Raw genomic sequence first — 27,980 nt, forward strand, 5'->3', positions numbered from 1 at the left:
AGAGCGCATAGAGTGTGTGCGATCGTATGCGTGTGTCGTCGCTCGACGGATGGACGAGCGGACGTGTTGAACGTGCGGAAAGTGGCTGCGGAGTGGAGAGAGTGCGCGGAGAATTTCTCGGTGATCGTTATCGCGCGACACCGCGTACATCGCGTATGCACGTACTACGTACGGCGGATCCGCGCGTGTTCAAGTGAATGGGGAGGACGAGGACGGCGCAGGCAGAGGCACACAGGTACGGAACACCGCCGTTGTCCCTCCCATGGAATTAGATTACCGCCGTGTATGACGGACCGGACAGAGGTCCGGATTGATGTTGCGAGACAGTGAGAGATATACGCGGCAAGTGCGCGCCGTGGCCGCGACGAGAGTAGTGTCCCGCGAGTTCGCTCATACGCCTAATTGACGACTCCCGACACCCTCGCGTGCGTGCGCGCGCGCGCGCGCGTCACGGCGTCTGGATCTCGGATCTTTCGTGCTTTTTCTCTCTCTCTCCCCCTCCCCTTTCTTCTTGTTCGTCCGTCCATCTATCTGTCTCTCCCTTTCTCTAAATCGTTTTTCATGCGTGTGCGGTCGTGTCTGTCTCTCTGATGTCTCCCGATGCTGCACGGAGGCAGTAGTAGCGGGCTGCGACGACAACGACTACGACACTACTATCGCAGAGCCTATCGCCGTCATCGTCGTGTTGTGTCAACGTAACCCACGGCAGCGACAGCAACACCACCGCCACCACTAACACTGCCATCACCAGCACCACTCTACCGACGCCTCTTCAGTAATTAAACCAAACAAAATGGACACCGAGATAACGATTGAGCGAACATTCGTGTGGTAGTCCTCCTCCCACCCCCTGTGGTCCTTCCTTCTATCTCACTCTCCGTCTCCGTCCGTCCCTTGTCGTCCGCTTTTTCCCCACCTCGACGTCTACCTGAGTTTCTTTTTGTTTTCTATAGATGGACTTTGGAAAAAAGAGATGGGATCGCCGTTTGCACAATTGTGAGTCCTATTCTCTTTACCGAACATTAATATCAAGAGTAGGTCGTTTCTCATTCGTAAGTGCTATAACTCCGCATGCACGATGCACACACACACACACACACACCGGCCCGTTTTCATTGGCTCCGTTTTCCTTGGCACTTTTGTTTTTTTCCCCGCTTCTGAATGTAACGTTCGATATATAACATTCCGAAATAATATCGCTTCTCTCAGCTCGACCATGCGAAATGTAAGGTGAGTGCAGACTAAGAATGGCAGATCTTCCAAAACTAGTATTTCTCTCGGCATGTGCAAGAATTTATCTTTCGTTTAAATACCTCAGGTCATCCACCCGCACGAGCGTTTTCCCGTATCGTTTACGGTTTTACACAGAGTTGCAGCAATTAAAAGTAATCGCATTTGTGAGATTACGCCGCTTGAATTTCTTTTTTTGGCTTATAAATTATATATTGTGATTTCGTGTATATTGACACCGCACAATATGAGATTTTACATTCACGGACGTGAACGTGATGTTTGTTTCTTTAAAGAGAACGCGTGCACGATGTCGTACGTGCATATATACGTTTCTATGTAATAACAGTACGATTAAATAAGATATATATACGACATTTTATCGAGACTCGAATCCCATTATGCGTATGCATATATCAATAAAATCCTGATGCACGAGCATCATCGACAAATTTTTCCTACGTTCGCCCCCGTAAGTGACGATCTCTCGCGAAATCCTGGAGGTAGGATCTACATGGCATCTCCTTGGACACATTCAAATAAAGATAAACGAGAATGTATGGCCAACGTACGACCGTTGTAACGAGCGTTTCGAACGACGGTCCCTTTGAGAGTTTCTCCTAAAAAGAAATCCTGGGAAAAGTAAATCAAATTAGGTGCATGGCAATAACGGTTTTTCCTTTCCTTCGTCACCATAACGTTATTCGTCGACTTACGGAGATCGCTCAAGACTCGGAAAATTATTCGAGATTCGAGATCGTTGAAGCCGACGAGTCTGAGACCCGCCGCCTCCTCGAGCGCGCCTCCTCCTTCGACATTTGTCCTCGTCGTTGTTCCTCGTTCCCCTCGTTGTCGCGTCCGGCTGCCATTTGAGTGCGGCACGTCAAGAGATGTGTATTCGAATCGATACCTGCGGGATACGATTGGTTAATCGAATATCCTACGCGCGGCTATCGGACTTTATAAGCTAAAATCTGATTGGTCCTCTTTCTCGTGTAATTTCGACTCCTGTCTTGCCGCTACCAATTGCACGGTGCGCCTTTACCGCGATATTGAATACCTCGATGCGTTGCCAGTGCGATTCGTCCGTAGCGTTGTTCTCGCCGCGTCCTTCTCTCTCTCTCTCTCTCTCTCTTTTCCTCTCTTTCCTTCTTCCCCTCCCGTTTCCCGTCTTTTCCGTCTCTCTTTCTCTCGCACTGTTATTGCCTATCCTTTCACTAAATTCGCACGACTCCGTATACATACAGCGGACCCATAAATTTGTCTGCCATAAAGAGAGCTCGGGCACTCTGCGAGCCTCGTTTCCATTTTTCTTCCCGCTTCCGAGGAGTAAGGTGTGCCATAATTAAAGTTTCTCATTCGTAACATTCGCGAATACACCGCGAATCGGATCGTTACTATACTCTCGCCGTTTTGTCTATCACATTAATTGCAAATTGCTCTTTAATCATCGCATGATGATGCTAAAATGAAATCCTACGAGGCTCCACTTCAGTGATGTATTTTCGTTCCTGCGTTTAACTCTAAAACAACGTACGTATTTTTCGTACGCGCCAACTATTTTTACACGCGACCCTGGCGAAGAATACGCGTTTTTCGACATTTCTTTCTCCAGTAGAGTGTGAAACGTCATTACGACGATCGCAAGATTAGAATTCGAATCTACTTTCTAGAAAAAAATATAAACAGAGAGACACACAAAGAGAAACCAAGAACGACTTGAAGTTATTTCCGAGTCTTATAGACTCATTTCTACTCCTGGTCCTTAATTCATCTAAGATAGCAATAATAATAGAGAAATTTGAATGTAACTTCAAATGACAAAAGAAGAGAAATAGAATCCGCTTGAGGCGATTTAATTTGCGTCAGAATTCAGGATGGAACTCTATTTACATTCCTGTACTCCGCGTAACGGGAAAAGCATTCGAGGAATCAGGAAAATACATAAAATATTTGTTAATATGTACTTGTATGTCCGAATGTACACGACATATGAAATTATTAATGGAGTTCTGGCATGTTTCCGAAATCCGACCATGAGTTTACGGATCGTCCGGGGTAGGCCTAAGGGACAATTTTCAGCACGATTGCCGATAGAATTGCGGTCTGATATGCGTATGAAAAAAGTCAGATGTTTTCGGGTTTATCTACGGTATTATCGGATTCGTCGAGCGATTAAGGTGACCTGCGGAAAAACGGTTTCATGGTCGGCACATCTGCGACGTGCGCGATAAGAAAGGTGCGAGGAAGGGACAATAGGTCCGCTCTTTTCGAATCCGCATGTCACACAGTCCCTGCAGTCAAAGTGAAAACAAGTCGTACGTATAATTAAACATTCTACCGTGAAGGACAAAAATCTCAAGGAGAGACATCGGGAGACAGATGTATAGAAGGCGATATAGAACCGAAACAATTTCCAGACGCCTCGTACATTTTCCTGGAACTTGATTTCTTCTTCCTCTCTCTTTCTCTCTCTCCCTCCCTTTCTGCGTGTATATGTTTCTCTCTCTTTTTTTTTTCTTTCCCCTTCCCTTTTCACTAAGCACGTATCTACATATTCATTCTCAAATTCGCCGCGAGAAGTGTCAAAAGGGGAGCAGGTAAAGCGAACAGAGCTAACGGACCTTGTCGGGTCTGTCCGTCCGTTTTTGAGCCGCGCTTCCTATCTCTCGTCCTTTTCTCGCGCGGAGCAGTACACTCCGGAGAAAGATATATTCATTTCGCTCCGAGTCTGGAATACGCAGGTAAAACAGACCGAAAACAATTTACGAGCGAGTACGCTCCTCGGCTGCCGTGTGTGGTACGCGCGCGCGCGCGCGCATGCATGCATACGTATGTACGTACACGTACATCCGACAGGGCAAGAGCCGGCGAACGAACTAGCGACACGAATGCACGTCTGCACACAGTGACGCGACGTACGCGCGAACGCAAGAAAGAATGATGAGAGAGAGAGAGAGAGAGAGAGAGAGAGAGAGAGAAGGAGAGGAGGTCGAGAGATGCGCACGCCGCCAGGTGGTGTGCCGAGCGAGCGGTGTGTGCGGCCTGGTGCCGTCGCCGCTCGTGTGCCCGCCTGCGCGCTAGAGGTGCTCGCTCTCTCGTCCGTAACACACCGGCGACACACTCGGGGAAGCGAGCGCGTTTATACTCGCGGGGAGTCGCAGTGAGATAGTGTAGTGTAGTGCGGCCACCTCCTCCTCTCTCTTTCTCTATGCTGGAACAGAACGAGGTAAGCGAGGACTGAGAGGAGTAGTTCCCCGCGTAGTGGTGGGGAGGAGAGGAAGAAGAAGCGAGTGAATCTCTGCGTGAGAGTGAATGCGCGAGCGAAAGAAAAAGATAGTTATATGCCCATGTAGCGTAAATGTATTTGTGTATATGCTTGTGTGTGGAATAATTCGAGCCCGCGGACACGCTTGCACCTATCGATGATCCGCGCCGCCACCGTTGATCGCAGCAGCCACCGCCAGTGAAAATTGTGTGAACGCACGCACGCACGGTGTACGCACGTACGTATATATATGTACACATACATGCGCGCGCGCGAGAGAGAGAGAGAGAGCAGACGGACAAACGGACGAGGGTGGTTTTCTGACGAAACGCCGCCAGTGGCATGCATCGGCGCGTCCTTAGCCGTGAGATACGCCGCGAGACGGTACGGGAGTGAAGCGAACGGTGTACTCTCATCTGCCCGCCTCGCTCGCTCGCTCGTTCACTCACTCACTCGCTCGCTCGTTCACTCACTTACTCGCTCGCTCACTCACTCGCTCACTCACTCGCTCACTCACTCGCTCACTCACTCGCTCGCTCACTCACTCGCTCACTCCCTCACTCACTCACTCACTCACTCACTCACTCACTCACTCACTCACTCGCGTTCGCTCGCTCGCCTGTGCCCGCCGCTGCCGCCACCGCCACCGCCGCCGTCGCGGCAAGAAAGTGCCACCGCTGGAAAGAGTGCCGTGCGGGCAGAGACGGTGCGACGCGGAGTGACGCGCTGCCGCCCGATGTCGGGAATATCGAGCGTCACGGTGGCCGCGCGATAACGACGAATTCTCTCTCGCGGTGGCCCTCGAACGGAAATCTCTCGCTCTCCCTCGTTCGTTCCCCCGCGGCCTCCCTCGCCCTCTCTCTGTCGCTCTTCCGCGATAATGGCGTACTTTCCGTAGTTGTCGGGCCCATCGTTTTTCTCGCTCGCTCCTTTTCCTCTCTTTCTCCCGTTCGTCGTCATCGCCGCTGTCGTTGCCGCCGTTGTATCGTTACGTTGTCGGCGTCGAGATGTCGACGTGAGTGATCTGACGACGGTGACGCGTTCTCTCCTTTCTCTCTCTCTTTCTCTCACGTGAGAGAATCGTTCTCGCCGCGACGCCGATATCAGCGTATGCCATAACCCCACGACGAGTCGTGCACAGGCGGCTTCCTGACTTCACGGCTGTGGAAGACGCGACGATGAAATACGGTCGAGCGTGAATTGCCGCGGTGAGAAAGAAGGAGACAGGAAGAGAGAGAAAAAGTACATAAAGATCTTTTTTCTTTTTTTTCTTACCGCCGTTCGTTCGGTGCAGTTTCGACCGCTCGCTCGTTCGCTGTCTCGCTCGCGCACGCACATCAAGTGAGTGTATTTTTGTTCGTTTTCCGCCGAGCACGAGAACGTTCTCTTTCTCTTTCTCTCACACTCCATCTCTCTTCCTCTCTCATTCTTTTCCTCGCTCCCCCTCCCCCTCCCCCTCCCCCCTTCTTCCTCGTTCTACTGTCGTGCGTCGCGTTGTATTTGTCAGTGTATATCAGGTTTGTACGTTGCCCCAATTTTTTTGTTTCATTCCGTTTTATGCCTCTTTTATTCTCCCTTCCCCAGCGTTCGCTTCTTCGTTTTATTCGATGTCGCCTATCGATCAGCGATATCGCCGCGATTTTCGTCAGTCCTATCGTTCTGTGACGGAACGTTTATTATGCCGAGACGGCAATACCATATTGCGTTTGGACGCGAGGAAGCCGCGAGTATTGTTTCGCTCGCGTCGGCGATTCCGCGGTCTGTCACAGTTTCGGTAAAAGTTGGGCACCGCCGAGCGTGATAGCACCTCTCTCTTTCTCTCGGCACACCGTGCCGCTTTGGTTTTAACCCTTTCGCTACGGAAGGTGCCGCTCTACTATCGAGTCTCGTCCGTTTCTCGCTCGCTCGCTGTCGTATGAAAATTCGTTACGACTCGTGTCGAAAATTTCGATCGCATGTCTATGTATGTGTATTGTATATGCGTTCACGATATGATTCATTGTCAAATAATAATCGGACAAAGCGGAATGATTTGCGACAATTTTTCGCGAATATACAAATGGCGCGAGGCAACATTGTCGATCGTTGTGCATTTATGCGACACTGGAAAGAGAACAGCCGCATTCCGGTTGCAGCCGAGGTGCGCTTCTCTCGCGCCTCGCTTCGCGTCGTACAGCGCTTTTCATTCGTTCCCGTTGCCCGCGGCAGGCCTAATAACGCCCTGTTCTCTTCTCCCACCCGTACGCTTCTCTCTGAGAAACTTCGACATTTCATTCATGACTCTTTCATGGAAATTATTACGTTCGCCTATTGGAATTTTATAGCAGCGAGATTATACAAAAGTGTAACGAAAAATGATAGATATTTCTGTCTGTGATAATGTGTAGGAAATTAAAGGATTAATGAGTCAATTGGGTATTCGAAAAAGATTTGTAAGACTAAGTAACTACTCGCGATATGCAGATTAAATGATAGTAAACGAAGAATTCTAAGTTCGGCTCTGTTAATTTTTTCTGTAGATGTTTCAATTGTGCGACTTCTATTGTAAAATTTTCCACAAAAGATAACAAATCGATCGAGGAAATTAATATACCATATCCAAATTCTGAGGTTCCTTTTTATGTTATCTACATATTTTTATATAAATGTATCTACTTCTTCTCATTTTTCGTTAGCGTTTCTCGTGCTCGGTAGACTTGTGGCTGCTTAATATTCAGAATAATACGATATATATGTAAGTTTAAGGTCGATATAAAAATGTGGCCAGATGTTACAAGCTGGGATATATTCCGAGGGGGAGAAGTTATGGCGATTATGAGAAATTGAACCATAAGCGTATAGCTTTTCCCCTTTGGCGTGTGTCACTTCAACGAAGAGAATTGATAGATTCTCGCTCTACGTTATATATAAAGAAAGAAACTTGAAAATACGAAAAAGCATCCGGATTATAAAGTTTTTTTTTTTAATTGTTTCAGACAGCAAGAGCTTGGGTTTACCATGGGCACGTTACTGGCTATAAAAGAGATCGTACAATATTCTCCTAAGTCTGAAATGGGGACGAAGAGTCCTTCAGCGTAGACATGGACTACGATCTGTTTGGTGAAGATGTCAGTGGCTCGATGCTCGAGGCTCTTCCTGATCTCGGAGGGAACGATCACTTCGATCCTGCGTCTGCGAATAATTCCGTAGCGGTGTCCAGAGACGGTCTGAATTCTGGCCCTAATGGAGGAGGGAGTTACATTAATCAATCCTATAACATTTCTCAAGAATCTCCAATACAAAAATTAACCTCATTCGGCGGATCTGAATTTGGTGGCTCGAATCAATTGCAAAATCCGTCGCAGCGCAGCATGTTCAACCAAAATCTCGGTACGTTCGATAATAGCGCTACACCTCAGCGTGCTATGGTGCCGGGCGCGTTTCAAAATCAGGCTCGCAATATCGCGCCGCAACAGCACAGGGGGCCTCATCCGGGTAGCGGTGGTCAGTATCCTAGCTACAATGACAATATGTATTCTATGGAGCAGCAACACTCGATGGCTAGAGCCAACATTAGTATGGATCCTAGCCAGCAAGGTTGGCCGGGTAACGGAAGTGGTTACCCACAGATGCAGAGGCATTACAATCAGATGGCTCCACAGCCTGCCGCGTACAGGCAACACATGCCGCCACAGTATTCTCATCAGCAGGACCAAGCTGGTGTTATCAATCAAAAGATGCAACAACAACAGCAACAACAGCAGCATTTTGGTCAACAAGGGATGATAGGCAATATGGGAGTTCTTCATCAGTCGATGCAGCCCGGCGCGACTGGCGGTGTTTATCAGCATATGGTTGGACAACAGCAACATTATCAACAGGGCAATTCGGTAGCGGCGATGTATCAGGCATCTCCCGGCTATCCCAATTTTGCTTCAGCGATTCATCAGCAACAACAGGCTCAGCAACCGCCTCAGGCGAGAATGCCGCATCATCATCCGGCTCATCCGACTCATCAACCGCATCCATCTCATCCTCAACAGTATCCTCAGCACACTCCACAGCATCCGAACGCGCAGCAACAACCGACCATGGATCCTCAGTATCCTCATCACGCCACGTCAATGTTCAATCAGCCACAACATTCGGCGCCGGCGCCACAGCAGCAATTCGGCACCGCACCGACGGCTAAGCATTCGACAAGTCCTCAGTATCGCGCTGCGTTTCCACAATTATCACCACAAATGTCACCGCGGCCGCAAATGTCTCCGCGTCCGCCAGCGGTGCAGCAACAGATGTCACCTCGGCCCATCATGTCGCCCGCTAAACCCACCACGCTATCGCCTCATCCTCATGTTCAGCTTCCTCATCAGCAGGGCAATCAGGCTAACACGATGTCGGTGTCACCCTCATGTCCACCGACGTCCCTGCAGATGAATCCGTCATCGCAGCAACAGCAGACTACCCTACAGGCTCTCGAGCAGATGGTGATGCCAGGAGTCACCGTGTCGAGCTCCAGCGTCCCGACTCCGGATCAGTACAATCAGTTCCAAGCACGTCCGCCAATGTCGCAGACACCGAATGTTCTGCCGCAACAATCGACGACGCAGAGTCCGATGCCGGGTCAAGTTACGGGGCCCAGAATGCCGATGCCCGCTCAATGGCAATCACACCCGCAGCAACCACAACCGCAACCGCAACAGCAGCAGATCAGGCCGAGTATTGGTGTCAGTGAGGAACGAGGTGGCGTAGTGGAGCAGCCTCAGCAAGCGCCGATAGTATCCGAACAGAATACTCCGATGTTCCCCGTCGTTGGACCGGAGACTTCTGTTCATAATGTTGTGGAAACAGCGACAACGACGAGCACAACGACAACGAGAGAACCGACGACAACAGAGAATGTCGTGCAGAACCCGATTGAAACCCCGAAGCAATCAGAATCTGAATCTTCTTTGCATCAGAGTGTCCAGCAGAATCAACAATCAGACGCAACCGCGCAACTTGGTTCATCACAAGTGGACACCTCGGGACAAAATAATTCACAGAACAGCCTGCCCTTGGATCATACATCTACTACGGGAAATATGACTACACCGGCGAGTATACCTCCAGTTGAAACGGTGCAATCTCTTCCAGCATCTAGTACAAGCGGTAATATGGAATGCACAAATGTAACTACGTCATTACAACAACAACAACAACAACAGCCGCCACAGCAGCAGCAAACGGTCGCTGCGCCGATGCAAAATACTGTTCCTGCCATTGAGAACGCGAATGTATGCGAGACGAAACCACAAGATCAAAGTATGGAGGTGCATCAACCATCATTGAGCAGTACGACACATCCGCAACAAACTATAGGACAGCAACCACAACATGCTCAACAACAACCTATCAGTTGTCCCTCGCAGCAGCCGATACAGCAGTCGATGCAGCAGCCGGTGCAGCAATCAGTGCAACAACTTCATATAGCTCAACCGCAGTTAGTTCAATCGCAGGCGACGATACCGCCGCCTCAACCGCAATTACAATCGCCGCAACAATCTCAAATTAGTCAATCACAACCTGCTCAAATAAACCAGCAATTACAATCGCAGCAACAAATACCTCAGCCGCAATCACAACCACAACAACAGCTGCAACAAATCGCACCCGCTCAACAATCGCAAATTCCTCAATCTCAACAACCCGTATTGAGTCAAACACAGCCGGTACAATCTCAACAAATTCCATCAACACCTCAGTCTCAATTGGGACAATCGCAGCCACAGTTGGGACAAGCGCAGCCTCAATTGGGACAACCGCAAGCCCAACTGACACAGTCGACGCCACCACAGTTGGCGCAGCCGGCGGCTCAGCAGGGTCCGACTTGCGTTACGCAGCAAGCACAATCGACAACGACAACGACGACAACGCCACCGCAAACACAGCCATCTCATATGCAATCTCAGCAGGTTGGTATGATACCGCAGGGTACCGCGCTGATACCACCTCAGATACCGCCGCAGATGCAAACACAACCGATTCAAACTCCGACGTCTCAGATACCAAATCAAAACACTCAGGTGCCAACAGGGCATTTAAACGCACAGCAAATACCCGCGGTCAGTCAGACCACTGGTATGGTATTGCCATCGCATCAAGCTACGGTTCCCGTGCCAAATACACAAACATCGCATCAGGTATTATCAATATTATCAAAAAATATTCTAACACATAGAATTTTTTTTTATATATTTATAATAGTTTATACTAAATAAGACACACCTGTAAAATATATTTTACTAAATGATCAGTCAATTGTTTCCGAATAATAGTATCATCCCGGAGGCGACATAATTACCGGTAATACAATGAATATGTACGGCATGCAAACCAATTCTACACCAACCGCGGTTGCAACTGGTGGTTTTGGCACGTCTTGTGCACCACTCACGCATCATCAAGAACGTGCCGCATTGCAACAGCAGTTACAGGAATTATACTGCATGCCGCCAGCTCCAGAAAATCAAGAAAAGATTGTCGCCTTGCAGGAAAAGTTGCAAGCATTACAACAACATGAAACGAACGATCAATGTAATGGTGGCCCGCAATGTATACTACAGACGCCAATGTTCACAGCTGCTGTAGTTGATAGTCCGCAGGTATGTTGACATTGATAGACTGTAATTTAAAAAGTGTTCAGAAATCTCATACCTTCCATATATCTTCCAAGAAGAAACAAAGCAGATTTTTAAAACAAAATCTTTTTAATTTGTGTAATCATTATAAGTTAGTTGAATATGTACATATAAAAATTTTTAAATCTCAAGCTAATTTGACTAATTTAACTAAAAGCTATTCATCCGGTAATGTTTGAGACATGATTATATACATAGCAGGCATATGATAAACATATGATAAATATTTTTTTATTATTTTACTTTATCTTTTGAAAATCTTATGAAAATATGTGTTATCTATCAAATATTAAATTACTAAAACAAATTATAAAAATAGGTCTCTAGTACCACTGGACGTGGTCGCAGCAAAGGTACACCAAGAGCAAAAAAAAGTCGTAAGAAAGCCGATAAAGAGGCTTCTGCGCCTACCACTGCTACTCAACAACCCGAGCAGCCTTTGTCAGACAATAAAGTTACTCCAGGCGATAGTAGCAATATAGTAGACAGTGCTGCGGATTCAGAAGATATTAAACCGTCTTCCGGGGATATGGAGGAGGAGTGGACTAAAGGTAGAAAATCGCGATCGCCTCGAAAACCACGCAAACCGAAGGAACCTAAAGAGCCTAAAGAACCGAAACCTAAGAAAGAACCGAAACCACCCAAAGAACCGAAGTCACCAAAAGTAGCGAGGAAAAGGAATAAGGATAAAGATAAAGATTCCACAAAGCGTAATAGAAAGTGAGTATAATATTTAGAAGAGAACACACATTATTTTGTATGTTAGAATCCAACATTATATGTATTGCTACTCTTGTAGAAAAACTACTCAATCTGAGTCTGCTGATGATGAAGTACGCGAAAACGAAGAAAGTGCCGTTTCGGATTCCAGTGCTGTTAAAGACGCCGATACAAAAGTCTGCGAACCGTCCATACAGGGTGATCAGGAACAAGTGGATTCTTCTACCAATGAACCTTTATTATCCGAAGTAAAGGAAGAAGGTAAGGAAAAGACGGAAGATGCTCCGGAGGAGGAAAAGAAAGAGGAAAATTCGGAAGCGACTACTGCAACTGCTGAAAATACGAGTGGTAAGAAGAAATCTGCAGCTAGGAAACGATCGAGCACCGGCAAGTCATCTGGAGGAAAAAGTTCCAGAAGTTCTAAGTAAATAATATATTTTTAATATTTTTATATAATCATTTCCTAAAAAAGTAAAATTTATCATATAATAATTAGAATATATGTAATTATTATCAAACTATTATTATGTAACTATTATTACAGAAAACGCAAGAATCGCATTGCTCCTGATTCTGACGGCGAGGAGTTAGCAGCAACACCTCCGCCATCACCGGAGGCTGGCGATGATGTGAATAAACGACGTTCCGCGAGAAACACTCATCGCAAGAAATATGTAGATGATGTGATGTTGCGATTCTCAGATGATGATGTTCCTATGCAAGAAGCTCAGCTCTCGAAAAAGGTGGAGGGTACAAACACTTCGAAACCTGCTGCCACTAAGAAAGAGGGTGGTGAAGGTGGCGAAGTCGGGCCTAACAAGCCCAACTTTGTATACATTGTATGTACTTTATTAATAAAGTGACTTACAAAGATTCGTATAACAATATTTATGTTTCGAATTGTGTGTTCTTGTTTTATAGAATACTACGGATGAGGATTCCATGGTTGTGCAACATATTTTATGTTCTCGAATGGGAAAGAGAGAAGTTAAGCCAGTGATACCCAAGATAGAAACGTCTCCAGAAAAAAATGGAGATGCTGATAAAGAGAAATTTTCTGATAACAAAGATGCGACATCTGATGATGCGGTAAAAGAAGAAAATGCAGAAGATGTAGAGAAAGAAGCAAAAACCGAGAATATTAAGAGTGAAGAGAAAAGTGAAACTGATAGTACGAAAAAGGAAGACTCGAAGAAACAAGAAGAATCTTCTACGGATACAAAACCAGTAGCCGAGGCTACCGCTATTGTCGAGACGAAACCACAATTCGTTGAGGTCGAAGAATATTTCGTTAAATATCGGAATTTCTCATATTTGCATTGCGAATGGAGAACGGAAGAAGAGTTATATAAAGGAGACAAGCGAATTCAAGCTAAGCTGAAGAGATTCAAGCAAAAGCAACAACAGAACACAAATATCTTTGAAAATGTACTTAATATTTATTATCTTAACTTGTTGATATAATTGATAACTAAATATTAAAAATTTACAATAAAAATGATATAAAACTTCGAGTTTACGAAATTCTTTTCTTTCCAGACCGAAGATGATCCTTTCAATCCAGACTTTGTCGAAGTTGATCGAGTCTTGGATGAAGCGACTCACACAGATCCAACTAGCGGAGAAACGGTTCGACACTACTTAGTCAAGTGGCGATCTCTGCAATATGAAGATTCTACCTGGGAACTGGAGGAAGATGTTGATCCTGAAAAAATAGCTCAATTTGTGAAATTCAATAAAGTGCCCCCAAAAGAACAATGGAAGGTACATCTTATATAATATTTATATATAATTAATTTATTATATATATAATTATATATAATATATATATATAATATTTATATATAATATATATATAATTAATTTATTATATTAATTTATATATATATTTTATACGAAATTTAAAATTGCCTATTTGAAATCATATATATATATATATATATATATATATATATAATTCTTGCTATTCCAGCCGAAAAAGAAGCCGAATGCTGCAGCTTGGGTGAAATTGGAGGAATCACCAGTTTACAAAAGCAATAACATTTTAAGACCATATCAATTGGAAGGATTGAACTGGCTACTGTTTTCATGGTACAATGGACACAATTGTATTCTTGCTGATGAGATGGGCTTAGGAAAGACGATTCAATCTCTCACATTCGTGGATGCAGTCTATAAATATGGAATTCGTGGACCTTTTTTGATCATAGCTCCATTATCGACTATTCCAAATTGGCAACGAGAATTTGAAAGCTGGACCGATATGAACGTTGTTGTATACCATGGATCGTAAGTATATCGAATTTTATATATATTGTAGGCAAAAACAAATTGTTACTGATATAAATATAAATTACAGCGCAGCGAGTCGTACTATGCTTCAAGAATATGAAGTTTATTATAAGAATGAGAAAGGACAACAAATCAAAGATTTGGTCAAATTCAACGTATTGATAACGACTTTCGAGATTATTATAACGGATTTTAATGAATTGCGCGGATATAATTGGAGGCTCTGTGTCATAGATGAAGCCCACCGATTAAAAAACCGAAATTGCAAGCTTCTTGAAGGTCTCAGGCAACTAAATTTGGAGCATAGAGTACTTCTATCGGGTACACCATTACAAAATAATGTTAACGAGCTGTTTTCCTTATTGAATTTCCTCGAGCCACAACAGTTTTCGAGTAATGAAGCATTTCTAAAGGAATTCGGTAATCTGAGCAGCGAGGGCGAAGTGCACAAGTTGCAACTTCTCTTGAAACCTATGATGCTACGTCGTCTGAAGGAAGACGTCGAGAAATCATTGGCACCGAAAGAAGAAACTGTTGTCGAAGTGGAATTGACGAACATTCAGAAAAAATATTATCGCGGCATTCTCGAAAGAAACTTCTCGTTTCTCGCGAAGGGTACTACATCAGCCAATATTCCGAATCTCATGAATACGATGATGGAATTGAGAAAGTGTTGCATCCATCCATTCCTATTGAATGGTGCAGAAGATCAGATACAGTTGGACTATAAGACTGGTGAGAAAGAAGATTCTGAGGCGTACTATCATGCACTGGTGAACAGTTCTGGTAAGATGGTCCTCATCGACAAATTGCTGCCGAAACTAAAAGCTAGTGGTCACCGTGTCTTGATATTTAGTCAGATGGTAAAATGTCTGGATTTGCTTGAAGATTATCTGCTGTACAAGAAATATCCATATGAGAGAATCGATGGTCGAATTCGTGGAAATCTACGACAAGCTGCCATTGATCGTTATAGTAAACCGGACTCGGATCGGTTTGTCTTCTTGCTATGCACAAAAGCGGGTGGACTTGGTATTAATCTAACCGCGGCCGATACTGTTATTATCTATGATAGCGATTGGAATCCGCAGAACGACTTGCAGGCGCAAGCTCGTTGTCATCGAATTGGGCAACAGAAGATGGTTAAAGTATATCGTTTGCTCTGTCGCAATACATATGAGCGAGAAATGTTCGACAAGGCATCCCTGAAGTTGGGACTCGACAAAGCGATCCTGCAGTCTATGAATACCAGCCAAGGCGGCAAAGATCCCAGCAATAAACAACTAACAAAGAAGGAGATAGAAGATCTACTGAAGAAGGGCGCTTATGGCGCTATCATGGATGATGACAATGCCGGCGACAAATTTTGCGAGGAGGATATCGAACAGATACTTGAGCGAAGAACTCAGGTTATCACTATAGAAGCAGAGAAAGGATCGACGTTTTCGAAAGCGAGTTTTGCATGCTCATCGAATCGATCGGATATCAATATAGACGATCCCGATTTTTGGAAGAAATGGGCAAAGAAGGCAGAGATCGATACCACTGAAAAGAAAGAAGAGGATGAATTGGTGATATCCGAGCCTCGGCGAAGAACACAAATTAAGCGTTATGGCCACGATGAGTCGGTAGTTGACATGTCCGAATTAGATAGCTCGGACGAGAACAGCGATGACGACACGAGTATCGGCCTATCCGGGAGAAGCAAGAAACGACGCGACAAGTTTGGCAAGAAGACACGCAAGTTCTATGACGAATACGTTCCGCGTGAAGGCGAGGTAGTATATGGCAGTTGGGCGCGCAGCGAATGTTTCAAGGTCGAGCGTGGACTGCTGACATTTGGCTGGGGTCGTTGGGAAGAAATTTTACAACACAGCCAATTTCGTCGTGGTTGGCGCGAAGTCGACGTTGAGGATTGCGCGCGCGTCATTCTGTTGTATTGTCTACGTTATTATCGCGGGGACGAAAAGATTCGTAGTTTCATCTGGGATCTCATTACACCCATGGAGAATGGCGAGAAGGTCAAGAATGTATCGGTGAACACTGGCGGTAGAAACAGTCGACAGAAGAAAAAAGGTCGTGTTCGAGAGGGCAGAGAAACTCGGGGATCGGTCATCAATGGTGGTCCGAGTGATCCCAATCATTGGAGCAACGCTGAGAAATTTGACGGGGACATCTTTCTCGAGAGCAATTACAGAAAGCATCTCAGTCGACACGCCAATAAGTAAATATAAATAAAACTCTAAATTGTGAAAAGTTTGGATAGCATGTTTGATCTTACGTGAAATTTTTTTTGTATATAATAAATCACTGTCTTTTATTTCAATTATTCACATTTGAAATTTCGGATGTTTTCTTTTTTTTTAATTATATAAATCTATCTGTTGGATGCGATAACAGAGTTATTATAAATTCTATAATTTTTCACGTTACAGAGTACTGTTACGCGTACGAATGCTGTATTACATAAAACATGAGATTATCGGCGATCTGGTCCAGCACATCTCCGATGGCGTTCACGTCAGGTGAGTCCGCGTCGCTCTTCTCTTCTCACGCTTTTTCGTACTATAGACTACCATCTATCACGGATTCGTGTATACTCACATATGTGCTTACCACGGAGCTTAGCATAGTTGCATGTTGCGATGTATTTGTTGATATCCTGGGAGCTATACCTGTATGAGGAATGCTCATAGAGCCCGGATCCGCGTTGATCCACGTAGCTCTGCAGAACGACTACCAGTTCGTTTTTTTTACCCTACACTACTAATACGAAAACGTTTTTATTTCCCATCCTGTATGCACGTACAATACGTTAACATATATACACGTGCGTTCGCGAATCGGCTACGAGAGAGAGAGAGAGAGAGAGAGAGAAACGGAGAGAGAGAGAAACGCTCTTGCACACTTGGTAAAACGTTCGCAAGGATGTTCAAATCTCTGCAACAAAGTGGTAAGCCATAAGACTCGTTACGCAGTGCACTGTAACCGAAGGGAGATGATCGAAACGTGATTTTAAAATTCTAAGGGAGAAAGAGAGATTCAGCTATATTTTTTTGTAATATGTATTCTTCCGAAATTTAGTACAAAAATTCGCTTTTACTAAATTTCCGAAATTTAATTTAAAAAAAAATCGTTGCAACGGGAGATCTCCCTTGAAATCTCTTTGTAAATTTAATTAACTAAAACTTCCCTTATAAATTAATAAACACACGCTGGTATCGGCACGCAAGTAAATTGGCAAATTTTTGTAAAATCGAAACCGCCCTGCAGTGCGTTGCCGATAGACCCTCCACAGTTGACGGAACGACCGGCGAAATGGTGGGACTCGACAGCAGATAAATCCTTAATAGTCGGCTGCTACAAACACGGCTATGAGAATTACGACCAGATGAGGACTGACCCCGCGCTTTCTTTCATTACAAGCTGTCCTCCCCCTTTCCAGAACTCTCAGAACAAGAGTACCGCCGAGTGAGTACCTTAGTAATTTTTTTTTCTTTATACTCGTTATTTGTTCATCTCTCTTTCTTCTCTGTTTCTTTTCGTCTTCTTTATGCCCTGCCTAACTGTCCTAACACATATGCCGCTTGCACCGCTTTCTATATACATATATATATATATATATATACATACGTATACGCTTAAACGGTCTTACACAGCTTTTATTTTCAGCAATAGAATGGCGTATATAATGTTCACTTTAGCCTCGCTCTCTAACGTCTTTCGATATCTTCTCCGCGGAAATATTGTCGACGTGCGAGCGTTACGCACGTGCAGCAGAAATTAGGAAGAAAGAAAGTTTGATCGGCACTACGACGATATTGAGAACACGAACGTCATTCTTTTGTGCGTTTAACTTTTCCTGCCAAAGAGATATTTTATTGCAAATACACGAAAGAATCGCGCGCATTAAAATAGATCATCTAACTTCGCTGTCTTTCTATTTATAGCTTACGAAACATCGAGAGAAAGAGCAATAAATTATATCAAGATATCATTCTCTTTTTTTCTAGTTCTCTTTATACTAAGGAATAAAATTTTGACGGAAATAAATTCGCGTAAAATAAATTCAAGGTTTACTATATATGCGTATATACATGATGATTTCGTTTTATTGCAAAAAGAAACAAAATTTATTTGATCTTTATCCTGTGATTACGAAATTTCAGTAGCAGCAGTAGAGACGATAACAGTCTGGAAAATGAGGAGGATGGCGAATCCCCTGGGATGACGAAGGACTCCAAAGATTCCGACAAGTTCAGTCGAGAAACGCCGGCGGATTCTCCCGCAATCTCGAGTAAGGCGGATACGCCGATTCCGGAGGCCAGTGGCAGCCATGATGGAAATGACAGTCTTCTCCCGGATGACGAGAAAACTTGGCCATCCGTGATGGATCTTAATTCACGATTGCGTCGCGTGATAACTTCCTATCAACGAAGCGTTAATAAAAAGGAGGATGTTAAAGTTATTCCAAAGCCTGGGAAGATAGGAATGGAAACCGAAACTCCTCCTATAAATCATACCGGCATGATGCACGAACCGCCCTTGAATATGCAAGGATGGGATTTGCAGCAATTAGCGATGTATCTTTTGGTCAGTATATTTTTTATTCTATTGTATCATTACGTTTGTGACATTTATTTTAAGAAATGTTATATCACTTGCGCCTAACATTGTTTATAGAAGATGGAAAAAAGAGAAAAAATGGAGGCCATAGTGAAGGAACGAGAACGAACTCGTATCGAGGAACAGAAGGCGAAATGGACTCGCCGCGAAGAAAGCGAATTTCTACGGGTGGTATCTACATATGGCGTCAATTACGATAGGAAGAAAGCCCAGTATGACTGGACCAAATTTAAAAGTATCGCACGATTTGATAAGAAGACGGACAATGATCTCACGGATTATTATATGTCATTTAGAGCAATGTGTAAGAAAGTCTGTAACGCGAAGATGAATGAGGAAGAAGGTGCGTATATTTCCTAAATTTTTTTAAATTTTAACTTATAATTTTAATTTATTTATTGTTTAATTATATATAATCACATAATCAGAGAATTGTAATTATTATATATTTATACAATTAATATGTATGTAAATAAGTAATGGGATTTTTTCTTCTTTGTGTTAAGTATTTTACTTAGTTGACGTTGCAGATTTTACAGATGTTCCAGTGGATCAGCTGAGTCCTGCCAAAGCGAGACAGATACTCGATCGTGTCGATCTTCTGAGCAAAATCCGCGAAGAGATACTATCACATCCGCATCTTGAGGAACGACTTTCGTTATGTCAGCCATCGGGAGATACACCAGACTGGTGGCAACCAGGAAAACACGATAAGGAATTGTTACTCGGAGCGGCGAAACATGGTCTCGGACGTACCGACATAACTATACTGAATGATCCGGACTTTTCGTTTCATAAGCTTCTTGCGAGAGGAATGTATGCGAGTACACAGACTCCAAAAGTAATAGACAAGTCCGAAAAGGCGATAAAGATCGAGAGTAGAGAAGATATCTTAAAGTTTGACAAAGACGAGATACTCGTGAAGTTGGAGAAAGGCGAGGGTACTTTAAAAATTGAAAAAGTTGGAGCGAAAAAGGACAAAGATCAAAGTACTATTGATAAGAAATCCGAGAATGCGGAGTCCGAAAAGAGCCAGGTAGAATTGACTATCGTCAAAACAGAGGCTAAACCCGAGGAAAAACCTATCGGTAGTTCATTGACAATCACCACTGTCCCAAGAACATCCGACATGGATAATGTCGCTGTAAAGAGCGAGGAGAAAAACGAGCTAGCGATAGAGCCAATTAAATGTGATAGCGTTAAAGCCAATCAAACGGGCATTGTCAAATCGATCGATGAGATGACGGTGAAAGAAGTTGGTTCAGAAAACGCGGAAAGTTCTGCTATTGTGGAACTCGAGAAGGAAGATAAGGAAAAAGATGCTAAACACGAAGCTGACTCTACTGAAAAATTGGACGAGTCGCAAGTGAAAGATGCCGTGCCGGAAACAATTGAGAAGAATGAGATGGAAGTTAAGGAAAAGATCGAAAACATCGAGAAAAATTCTGAGACAACCGAGGCTGCTGTCGAAAATGATAATAAAAGCGCAAAGCGGGATATTGCACCGATTAAAGAAGAGATTGAAATGCAGGAAGCAAAGAGCTCAGATATTGCCAAAGAAAAAGCGAAGGCTCCGCAAATCGAGGATAAGTGCAGCGTACAGGCTGCAGAACTCAAAGCCATGTTTCCGGATCTCGAGGTGATACAGCCGTTGTCGCGACTAACGCAGATCGATACATTCGTTTTACGAGACAAACCAGCAGATTATAATAACGAGCCTACGGTGATGCAACTCCTGGCACATGGTTGTACTAATACATCAATAAAGTGGCCTAAGGTAATCTTTTTAATTTTTATTTATTCGTATCTTTTCATATTCATTTTATATACATTAATATAAAAAATAATATAAGATATGATATTTTATTGGATATAAAAAAGAAAGAAATTTGATATATGTTTTAATTTTTTAATACTAAATATATATTTAATATGTTTTATTGTGTATCGAATTCTATCATATTTATTGATTTGATTTTTAGGAACACGCAATCGAAGCTCGTTTAATGCATATTGTGCACGCGATAGAGCATAAGGAATGGCCGGTATCGGTGAATTTCAGTGCCGGTGACGAATTAGAACTTACGCAAAATGAGAAGGAATGTTCAGAAGTGATAACGATCACTACGGACCATGGAGTGTCCAGATCTATAGCGAGCACAAACAACGTCTCTGCTTCGAAGAAACGTAAGAGGCACATCGCTATAGATGTCGAAACAGAGCGAGGTAATTTTAACGAGTTTTTAAATAACAATCATATATTTAATTATTATTATTAATGATTAAATAATTTATTTGCAGCCAAGCTTCACGCACTTCTCAACAGTAGTCATTTGAGTACACCTTCGCCGGCACCTCTTAGCAAACCGGTTGTTCTCTCCGGTTCGACTACTTGGGAAATCAATGACGAGTCTCAGTCCGAGGAATCGCGACGCTCCACGCCAGTGCAGCCACCCCCAGCACACCAGCAAACGCGGACACCGAATATGCCATTCGATCTGAAGTATCCCGTTCCAGGAAAAACGACTGTTATTCCTGGGACATCTAGCACTTTGACTCCCATTGATTTATCCGCTGGGTAAGATATTTGATGAACTATCTAAAGATAAAAAGTAATACGGTATTACGGTAAATATTTTTATGAAAATATTACAATGATATTCATTTTAGATATCCAAAATCCAGTTCTGATAGTAACAAGGATATTATGAACGAAGTTCAAGACTTTTCCATGCCAAACAAAAATAAACAAGTCAGCAGCAATAAAGGGAAATTAGACAGTATGTTGGACAAACTCATGAAAAGGAAATCTTGCGTGAGTGCATATTCTAAAGATATTACTGAATACTTTGTAATTTTATGACCAATTAGAACTGTTGAATATTTAATTTATTTTTTAACAGCCGACGGAGGAACCGGTGGTCGGAAAGGAGAAGAAGCGCAGAAAGCTGGATGAAATAGTATTAGGATTGAGCGCCGCAAAGGAACAACAGAGCAGCCATTATCCCGAACACAGCAAGAAGAATACGATTACGCCTAATGTGACCGTGACTCCGACATCGGCACCAATCGGTCTTCCCAATCCTCCGACGAGTGCCCAAAAACCGTTCTCCATTACCGTTACATCGATTCCGTCTTCGCGAGCTTCAACTTCCTCTACGCCTGTTTTACCGCCGCCATCATTGCATTCGCACAAAGATACTTTCTCCGCTTTGTTGGCTCAGGCTGAACAGCAGAATCGTGAACTGAAGAAACAGCAACAACAGCAGCAGCAGCAGCAGCAACAACAACAGCAACAGCATCAACAGCAGCAGCAACAACAACAGCAACAACAGGCGTTTAATTCGGCGCACCCGTCTTCCTCGAGCAGCAGTCACCGAAAAAGTTACGAGGCGATGATCGCGGACATCAACAAAGTCGCCGAATACTCGTCCAAGATCGGTTCATTTTCACACGAAGCGAAAGTGAATAAATGGCTGGCAGAGCAAAGCGCAATGTCGGAACAATTGAGCGCAGAATATCTGAATGCTCCTCGACGACGTAGACCGCGCGTTGATCCATCTTTATTGGATTGGAAAAAGCTTACCGGTGAGGAGAACGTTGCTGTTATCAACCGATTAACTGGCAAGAAGGTACGCAAATTCGGAGATTTTATGTATAATCTTTAAATTGTGGCAACAGTAAAGTAGTTCTCATTACATTTCGAATTTTGAAATCTAAATCCTTGAAAATTGACATTTTTATTTTACAGGTAACCGGAAGTAAAGCACCTCAATTGAAACGACTCGGGACATGGCTGATGGAAAATCCGATGTTCGACGTTGATCCGAAATGGGCGGAACTCGTAAAGGAGCGCGGCAATCTTCCGCATGATCTACAGAAGAGGCTATCGGGCAACGAACGCAGTAGCGTGAACAAGGGCAAGAGTCCGGGCAGACCACCTATGATGCCCAGCCCCACGAGTCAACAATCGGCGAATCCCGCCAATTTAGCGGCTACATCGATGGCGTCCGGTCTCAACTTCCCGCTCGGCAATCTAAATAATTCTCTTTTGTCAGGGCTGTCGCTCGGCAACTTCGACCCGAAGAATCCGTTGTTAATGCCATTCGGTGGTCTGACAAATCTGGGCGCGCTCGGCGGACTCGGTAATCTCGGCAATTTGGGCAACATGAGTCTAACGAATTCGCTGTTCGCCAATCTAGCCGGACTCGGTCTGCCGTCATTGGCGGGCATGGAAGCGGCATTAAACGCGCAAGCGGCAACCAGCAGCGCGGCAGCAGCGGCCGCGGCAGCTGCAGCTGACGCAAATAACCCGGTTGTTAGTTCAGCGACTGGCAGCAGTAGCGGTAACAAAAATACCGGAGCGAGTTCTTCGTCGAATATGAGTGGCAGCGGTAGCGGAAGTGGCGGAGGTGGCGGCGGCAGTAGCAGCAAATCACGTAGCAGCAAGCTAGATCAATCAACGACTAGTGGGAAATCCTCCGCCAGTGGTCCATCTAGTCTGTCCGCTGTTTCGTCCGCTACGAGCTTGCCGACTCCCTCACCGTTCCCGTTTCTCTTCACGAATCCCAGCCTCCTCTACACGCCGTTAACTCTAAGCGGTTTGAATCCATTTTCCATGCAATCTGGTGGCGTATCGTCGGCCTACGAGAGTCTTGCCCAATGCGGTCTGCTGAATCCACCGACATCCAGCGCTTCCACTACGGTACGCAAGCCCACGTCGTCTAGTTCCTCTAGACAACGTGACAACGTACCAGAGTCTTCAACTTCCTCGTCATCATCATCATCATCGACTACCAAACGGAAGGAACCCGAGAAGAAATCCTCTAGATATCCGATAGATCCAGCTGTGACTTTGCAACAATATACAGATATGGCAGCATTACATAGCGAAGAAAGACGTCGTGTCGAGCAGCAACAGCAACAACAATCGCAGCAGCAACACGAGAAGCGAGAAGCCACGATGACAGAACAAACCGATATTGTAACGGCAGCAGTGGTGGCGGCGGCAGCGGATCTGTCGGAGAAAAAGATGGAACGGAAAAGTAAGGAACAGGAGATGAAAGAGGCTCTAGAACATTTGAGCAGAACCAGCGCCGAACTGGTTACGCGAAACATTGATGACACTCCGAGATCCGAGAAAGCATCGAGTAGAAATCGCAACACAGACGGTAGTCAAAATTCCGATCAGCAACAGCAGCAGCGATCAACACCGTCAGCACCGCCGCCGCTCGAAGTCACTCTGGAACCTATCGCAAAGAAGATGCGTCTCGAAACAGACGTATCCTCAAAATCCTCGGCGTCTAGTAGTGAGGTGCCAATGGTAGAGATTGAGACAGTGACGAGACCATCACCGACAACGCCGATAAAAGCGACGCAGCAATCTATGTCTTCACAAGAAGAGCCATCCAGTATCCCGCCCATCGAAACGAGCACAGCCAAGAAGGAGGTGAACGAGGCGACGACGACGACAGCGACATCAACGTCAACATCGTCGTCGTTGTCATCATCGACATCATCATCAACATCATCATCAGCGAATGTGACTTCACCGTCAACGCAGAATCTTAGCACGAAGAGTGACGGTGGTAAGCCCACTCCATTGGAAACAGAGGAGGATGGTAAGGGTAGCACCAAGGCGCCAAAGAAGGCACGTAGCGGCAAACGATTGAGTGTCGAACCACCGCCGGAGCGTAAGAATCTTCGTTCGAGCGCCGGTAGGCAAGCACGAGCGGCTGCGGAACGGCAGGCGCGAATGGAGGGCGAGATGCAACACTCCGAACAACAACAACAACAGCAGCAGCAGCAGCAGCAGCAAGACAGCCACGTAGGCGGCGAGTGAGTCACGAGGGTTCGTCGAACTGCTGCCACGAAACGATAAACGACGAACCGGAAAAAACAAATACCGGATTCGCCCTACGGCGATCCGACGAAAGAACCCCGTGAAAACCGACGTGGTCCACGAGTTCTTTTTTTACTCCTACCGATTTTGACACTGCTCGCACAACGAAGATCTGTATGTAGATAATTTCCTGTTCGACGCTGAGAGAAGCACGGGAGTGTAAGGTGTCGTTTCTAAATGAATCGCGATAATGAAACATGAGTGCATCGAAAAGGGGGCTACAGACATTGGTAGAATCTACCGTAGCTTTCAGTTCGCCTTGAATGACGAGAACACATGTTGAACAGATAGGACTCCCTCCATTTCGTGGGAGATGGGTTGTGTATTGTTGATATTGGCGGACAGTGCGTGACAGTGCACGTTTACTAAATTGAAAGAAAAAAAAAAGAGAAAAATCTCTTTAAATACGAAGGCTGCGATAGTATTTTATCACTCGATTTGTGTAGTAATTAATTTTTAATTGCGTAATTATGATACAATAATAAAGGTATAGTTTTGTTAAATTTATTATCTACTATCTCTTATTGGTTTTGACCAGGGACTGTTTTATATAAAAAAAAAAATATATATTATAAAATTGTGTATTCGCTATTGCGCATAAAGCAATTTTGCAAGGAATGCGAGACGGAATATAATCGTAATGTAGAGAAGAAATATAATTACAGTAATAACTTAATAAAAAAAAAAGAAAATGTAAATATTATATACAATTACGCCTATAGAGACAGTAAGCAATCGTGTACTTGGAAAAAAGAAAATGTATATAACGCAGTGTACTTTTAATTACCTTAGGTGAAACAATAAACAGCTTCTTTTGTTGTTTGCAAATATTAAGAATTTGAATCTTTTATATCAATCCGCAACGCATATGTGAAAAGAGATTAAATTAACATAATATTAAAAATAGAGGAAGGTTATTTATAACCAAAGGCGCAGATTATTTATATTATTTTAAGTGAAAGACAAAATCATTAAATGGTTACTTTTATAAAATAATAGTCATATATTTTATACAAAAAATTTTATAATGATTTGTACAGTTTAAATTTTTTATTGGAAAGTACTTAAAGGTTTGAGAATTTTCTTTTATGTATCTGTAGGCTGTGGCACAACGCGCATGTACGTTTTGCCAGAAGGTACATATATCGTATTGATATCGCTGTAGCATTTCTTAGCTTCCTCATCTGATACGCTTGGATCAATCATCACATCATCTCCTTTCTAAACACAAAAATTGAAGTGATGTATCATTAATGAGAGATATATCTTGCTTGATATTTAATTATATAGTAGAAAAATTTATTTCTCTCTGGAAAGTTTTGAAAGCAAGATTTATTTTTTCAAACCTACCTTCCAATTTACAGGAGTCGCCACTTTGTATTTTTCTGTGAGCTGAAGAGATTCGATTGTCCTCAATATTTCGCTGCAAACATTTTAAAGTATGTAGAAATTTGAGCGATTTTGTATAAGCGATAAAACATTTTATATATAACATAAATAACTCTCAACAATTCTCACTCGAAATTGCGACCAGTAGTAGCTGGGTATAAAATTGATAGTCGCATCTTCTTATTTGGATCAATAATATACACAGCTCGTGCTGACATAGGTAAGCCGGTCTCTTGGTCTCTCTCTGCGGGATCCAGCATCCCCAATAGTGTGATAAGTTTCCTGGATTTATCCTCTATTATCGGATAAGGAAATTCTTGGCCTGTTAGACTGGCATAACTCTTTATGTCCTAAAATAGAGAGTCTCTTTTAGCATCGATGCAAATCTATGAGAAATTCGATATCAGATATTATCAAATTGAATTCTAAAAAATCAGATATGTTTATCTGTGAGAAAGTCAACAAACCTCTATCCATTTGACATGAGATTCAACGGAGTTGCAGGATAATGCAATTACTTTCACGCCTAATCTATTGAATTCGGGCATTAGTTTCATGACCTGTGCCAACTCGGTGGTGCAGACTGGTGTGAAGTCATTGGGATGAGAAAACAGAATACCCCATCTATATTTGAATATTTTTTTAGAATCAATAATTTAGTATAGTAGATATATGCCAATAACAATCTACTGTAAACAAATATAAAATAAAAATTCTAATAATTTGTTATATTAAAATTTTAAATTTTAATTCTAATTTAAAAATATGTTACATAAAAACACTTTCGTGTTCAACATTCGCATAATTAATCGCATATCGATATCACATGATTGATAACGGCAAGTAAACAAAGTTTGCAAATGCTCAAGTACTTTCGTTCATCTTGAAATATATTTACGAACGTTACGATACATGATGTGTGTCACGTGTTTATTTAATATACTTAAATAATCCGTTCTTTTACATGTTACGTGGCAATCAAATGGCATTGAAATTTATGTTAACCAATATCATAGGATCCCTTACGAATTGTCCAGCCATTCATGAAATCGGATTGTGCCCATTTGCGTATCCGCTATAAAATCTGGGAATATCTCACCCAATAAAACCATTTTGTCTCGATTGTTCGCGAAATGCGTAATCTTACGATAATAGGAATAGGTTATCGACCTTTGACCCTTCGTCTACGAACGCAATCGGAATAGTGAGCGCTGGAGCAATGTTGCTGGAATGTCGGAGGTATTTTTTCGCGCATGTACACACACTTACACACACACACACACACACACAATCCGGTGAAATTTTTAAGTGAAATTTCACTCATCCTGGTTTTCTGTAAATTTTTTCACGAATCACAGCGCGATCATATATATAAAAAGTGAAATTCTTGAAACATCCCTGAAAAATATCATAGTTAGAAAAGATGTAGTTGAATAATGAATAATTAACCTGCGATTTTATTCTCAAGAAATTGGCAATCTGAAGAAGTTTTTATAGTAGCGATTTATTATTGCTTTAATAAAAAAAATCAGGATTTTCTTCGATAATTCTTACTTTTGTGATTATATATTTTTAACATTGTTTTACAATGCTTTTAAAGAATTTTACATTTTTTTTATTTTTTTCTGGGGCTCATGCGAGGTCAACAATGCGGGAGAGCGTCCCATTTGACTCCGTTGCAATTGGACACATAGCGACCAATGCCTGGAGATTTTCTACTGGATCAATCAATCAAATAATTTTATTTTAAATTGGCCAATCGGCAACGTGGACAATTGCGTATCACCCACAATGGAGTGGTGTCCGATTGCCCACGTTGTCGATTGGCCAATTTAAAATAAAATTATTTGATTGGTTGATGCAGTAGAAAATTTCCAAGCATCGGTCGCTGTAA

General features: G+C 43.4%; 3 protein-coding genes across 13 annotated transcripts; 1 reads left to right on the forward strand and 2 right to left on the reverse strand.

The window, feature by feature from the left end:
* kis (chromodomain helicase DNA binding protein kismet) lies at positions 1-25,534 on the forward strand. Of its 9 annotated transcripts, none has more exons than XM_089076581.1 (21): positions 1-775; positions 954-996; positions 7,474-10,659; positions 10,795-11,121; positions 11,477-11,877; positions 11,957-12,301; positions 12,422-12,716; positions 12,799-13,305; positions 13,417-13,641; positions 13,850-14,166; positions 14,237-16,393; positions 16,605-16,694; positions 17,443-17,640; positions 18,339-18,762; positions 18,853-19,138; positions 19,326-20,572; positions 20,778-21,021; positions 21,097-21,373; positions 21,466-21,610; positions 21,699-22,427; positions 22,547-25,534. In XM_089076581.1, the coding sequence occupies exons 3-21, from the start codon at positions 7,579-7,581 to the stop codon at positions 24,635-24,637; spliced, it is 13,386 nt and encodes a 4,461-aa protein (XP_088932707.1). In that variant the 5' UTR covers positions 1-775; positions 954-996; positions 7,474-7,578; the 3' UTR covers positions 24,638-25,534. The 9 variants fall into 9 exon arrangements, with proteins under 9 accessions (XP_088932707.1, XP_088932709.1, XP_088932732.1 ...); XM_089076583.1 differs by having other exon boundaries at positions 1-235; XM_089076606.1 differs by having other exon boundaries at positions 1-996; positions 19,335-20,572.
* On the reverse strand, positions 1,418-6,397 carry LOC148938156 (uncharacterized). Of its 3 annotated transcripts, none has more exons than XR_016139345.1 (3): positions 5,774-6,397; positions 1,947-5,659; positions 1,418-1,863 (listed from the first exon to the last, which is right to left on the reverse strand). XR_016139345.1 is itself a non-coding variant. In XM_089077197.1 (3 exons), exons 1-3 carry the CDS (start codon positions 5,456-5,458, stop codon positions 1,741-1,743), a joined length of 375 nt encoding a protein of 124 aa, XP_088933323.1. In that variant the 5' UTR covers positions 5,459-5,517; the 3' UTR covers positions 1,418-1,740. The 3 variants fall into 3 exon arrangements, 1 of the variants encoding a protein (XP_088933323.1); XR_016139346.1 differs by lacking the exon at positions 5,774-6,397 and having other exon boundaries at positions 1,947-2,140; positions 2,291-4,148; XM_089077197.1 differs by lacking the exon at positions 5,774-6,397 and having other exon boundaries at positions 1,418-1,850; positions 1,947-2,140; positions 5,388-5,517.
* A 142-nt stretch (positions 25,535-25,676) lies between the features above and the next one.
* On the reverse strand, positions 25,677-27,482 carry Prx6a (Peroxiredoxin 6a). The gene is made up of 5 exons (XM_011635537.3): positions 27,113-27,482; positions 26,554-26,710; positions 26,216-26,436; positions 26,048-26,120; positions 25,677-25,918 (listed from the first exon to the last, which is right to left on the reverse strand). Exons 1-5 carry the CDS (start codon positions 27,196-27,198, stop codon positions 25,784-25,786), a joined length of 672 nt encoding a protein of 223 aa, XP_011633839.1. The 5' UTR covers positions 27,199-27,482; the 3' UTR covers positions 25,677-25,783.
* Between the last annotated feature and the right edge of the window lie 498 nt (positions 27,483-27,980).

The sequence above is a fragment of the Pogonomyrmex barbatus genome, unplaced genomic scaffold (genome assembly GCF_055798465.1).
Source record: "Pogonomyrmex barbatus isolate J1 unplaced genomic scaffold, ASM5579846v1 scaffold1, whole genome shotgun sequence".
NCBI classification, from domain to species: domain Eukaryota; kingdom Metazoa; phylum Arthropoda; class Insecta; order Hymenoptera; family Formicidae; genus Pogonomyrmex; species Pogonomyrmex barbatus.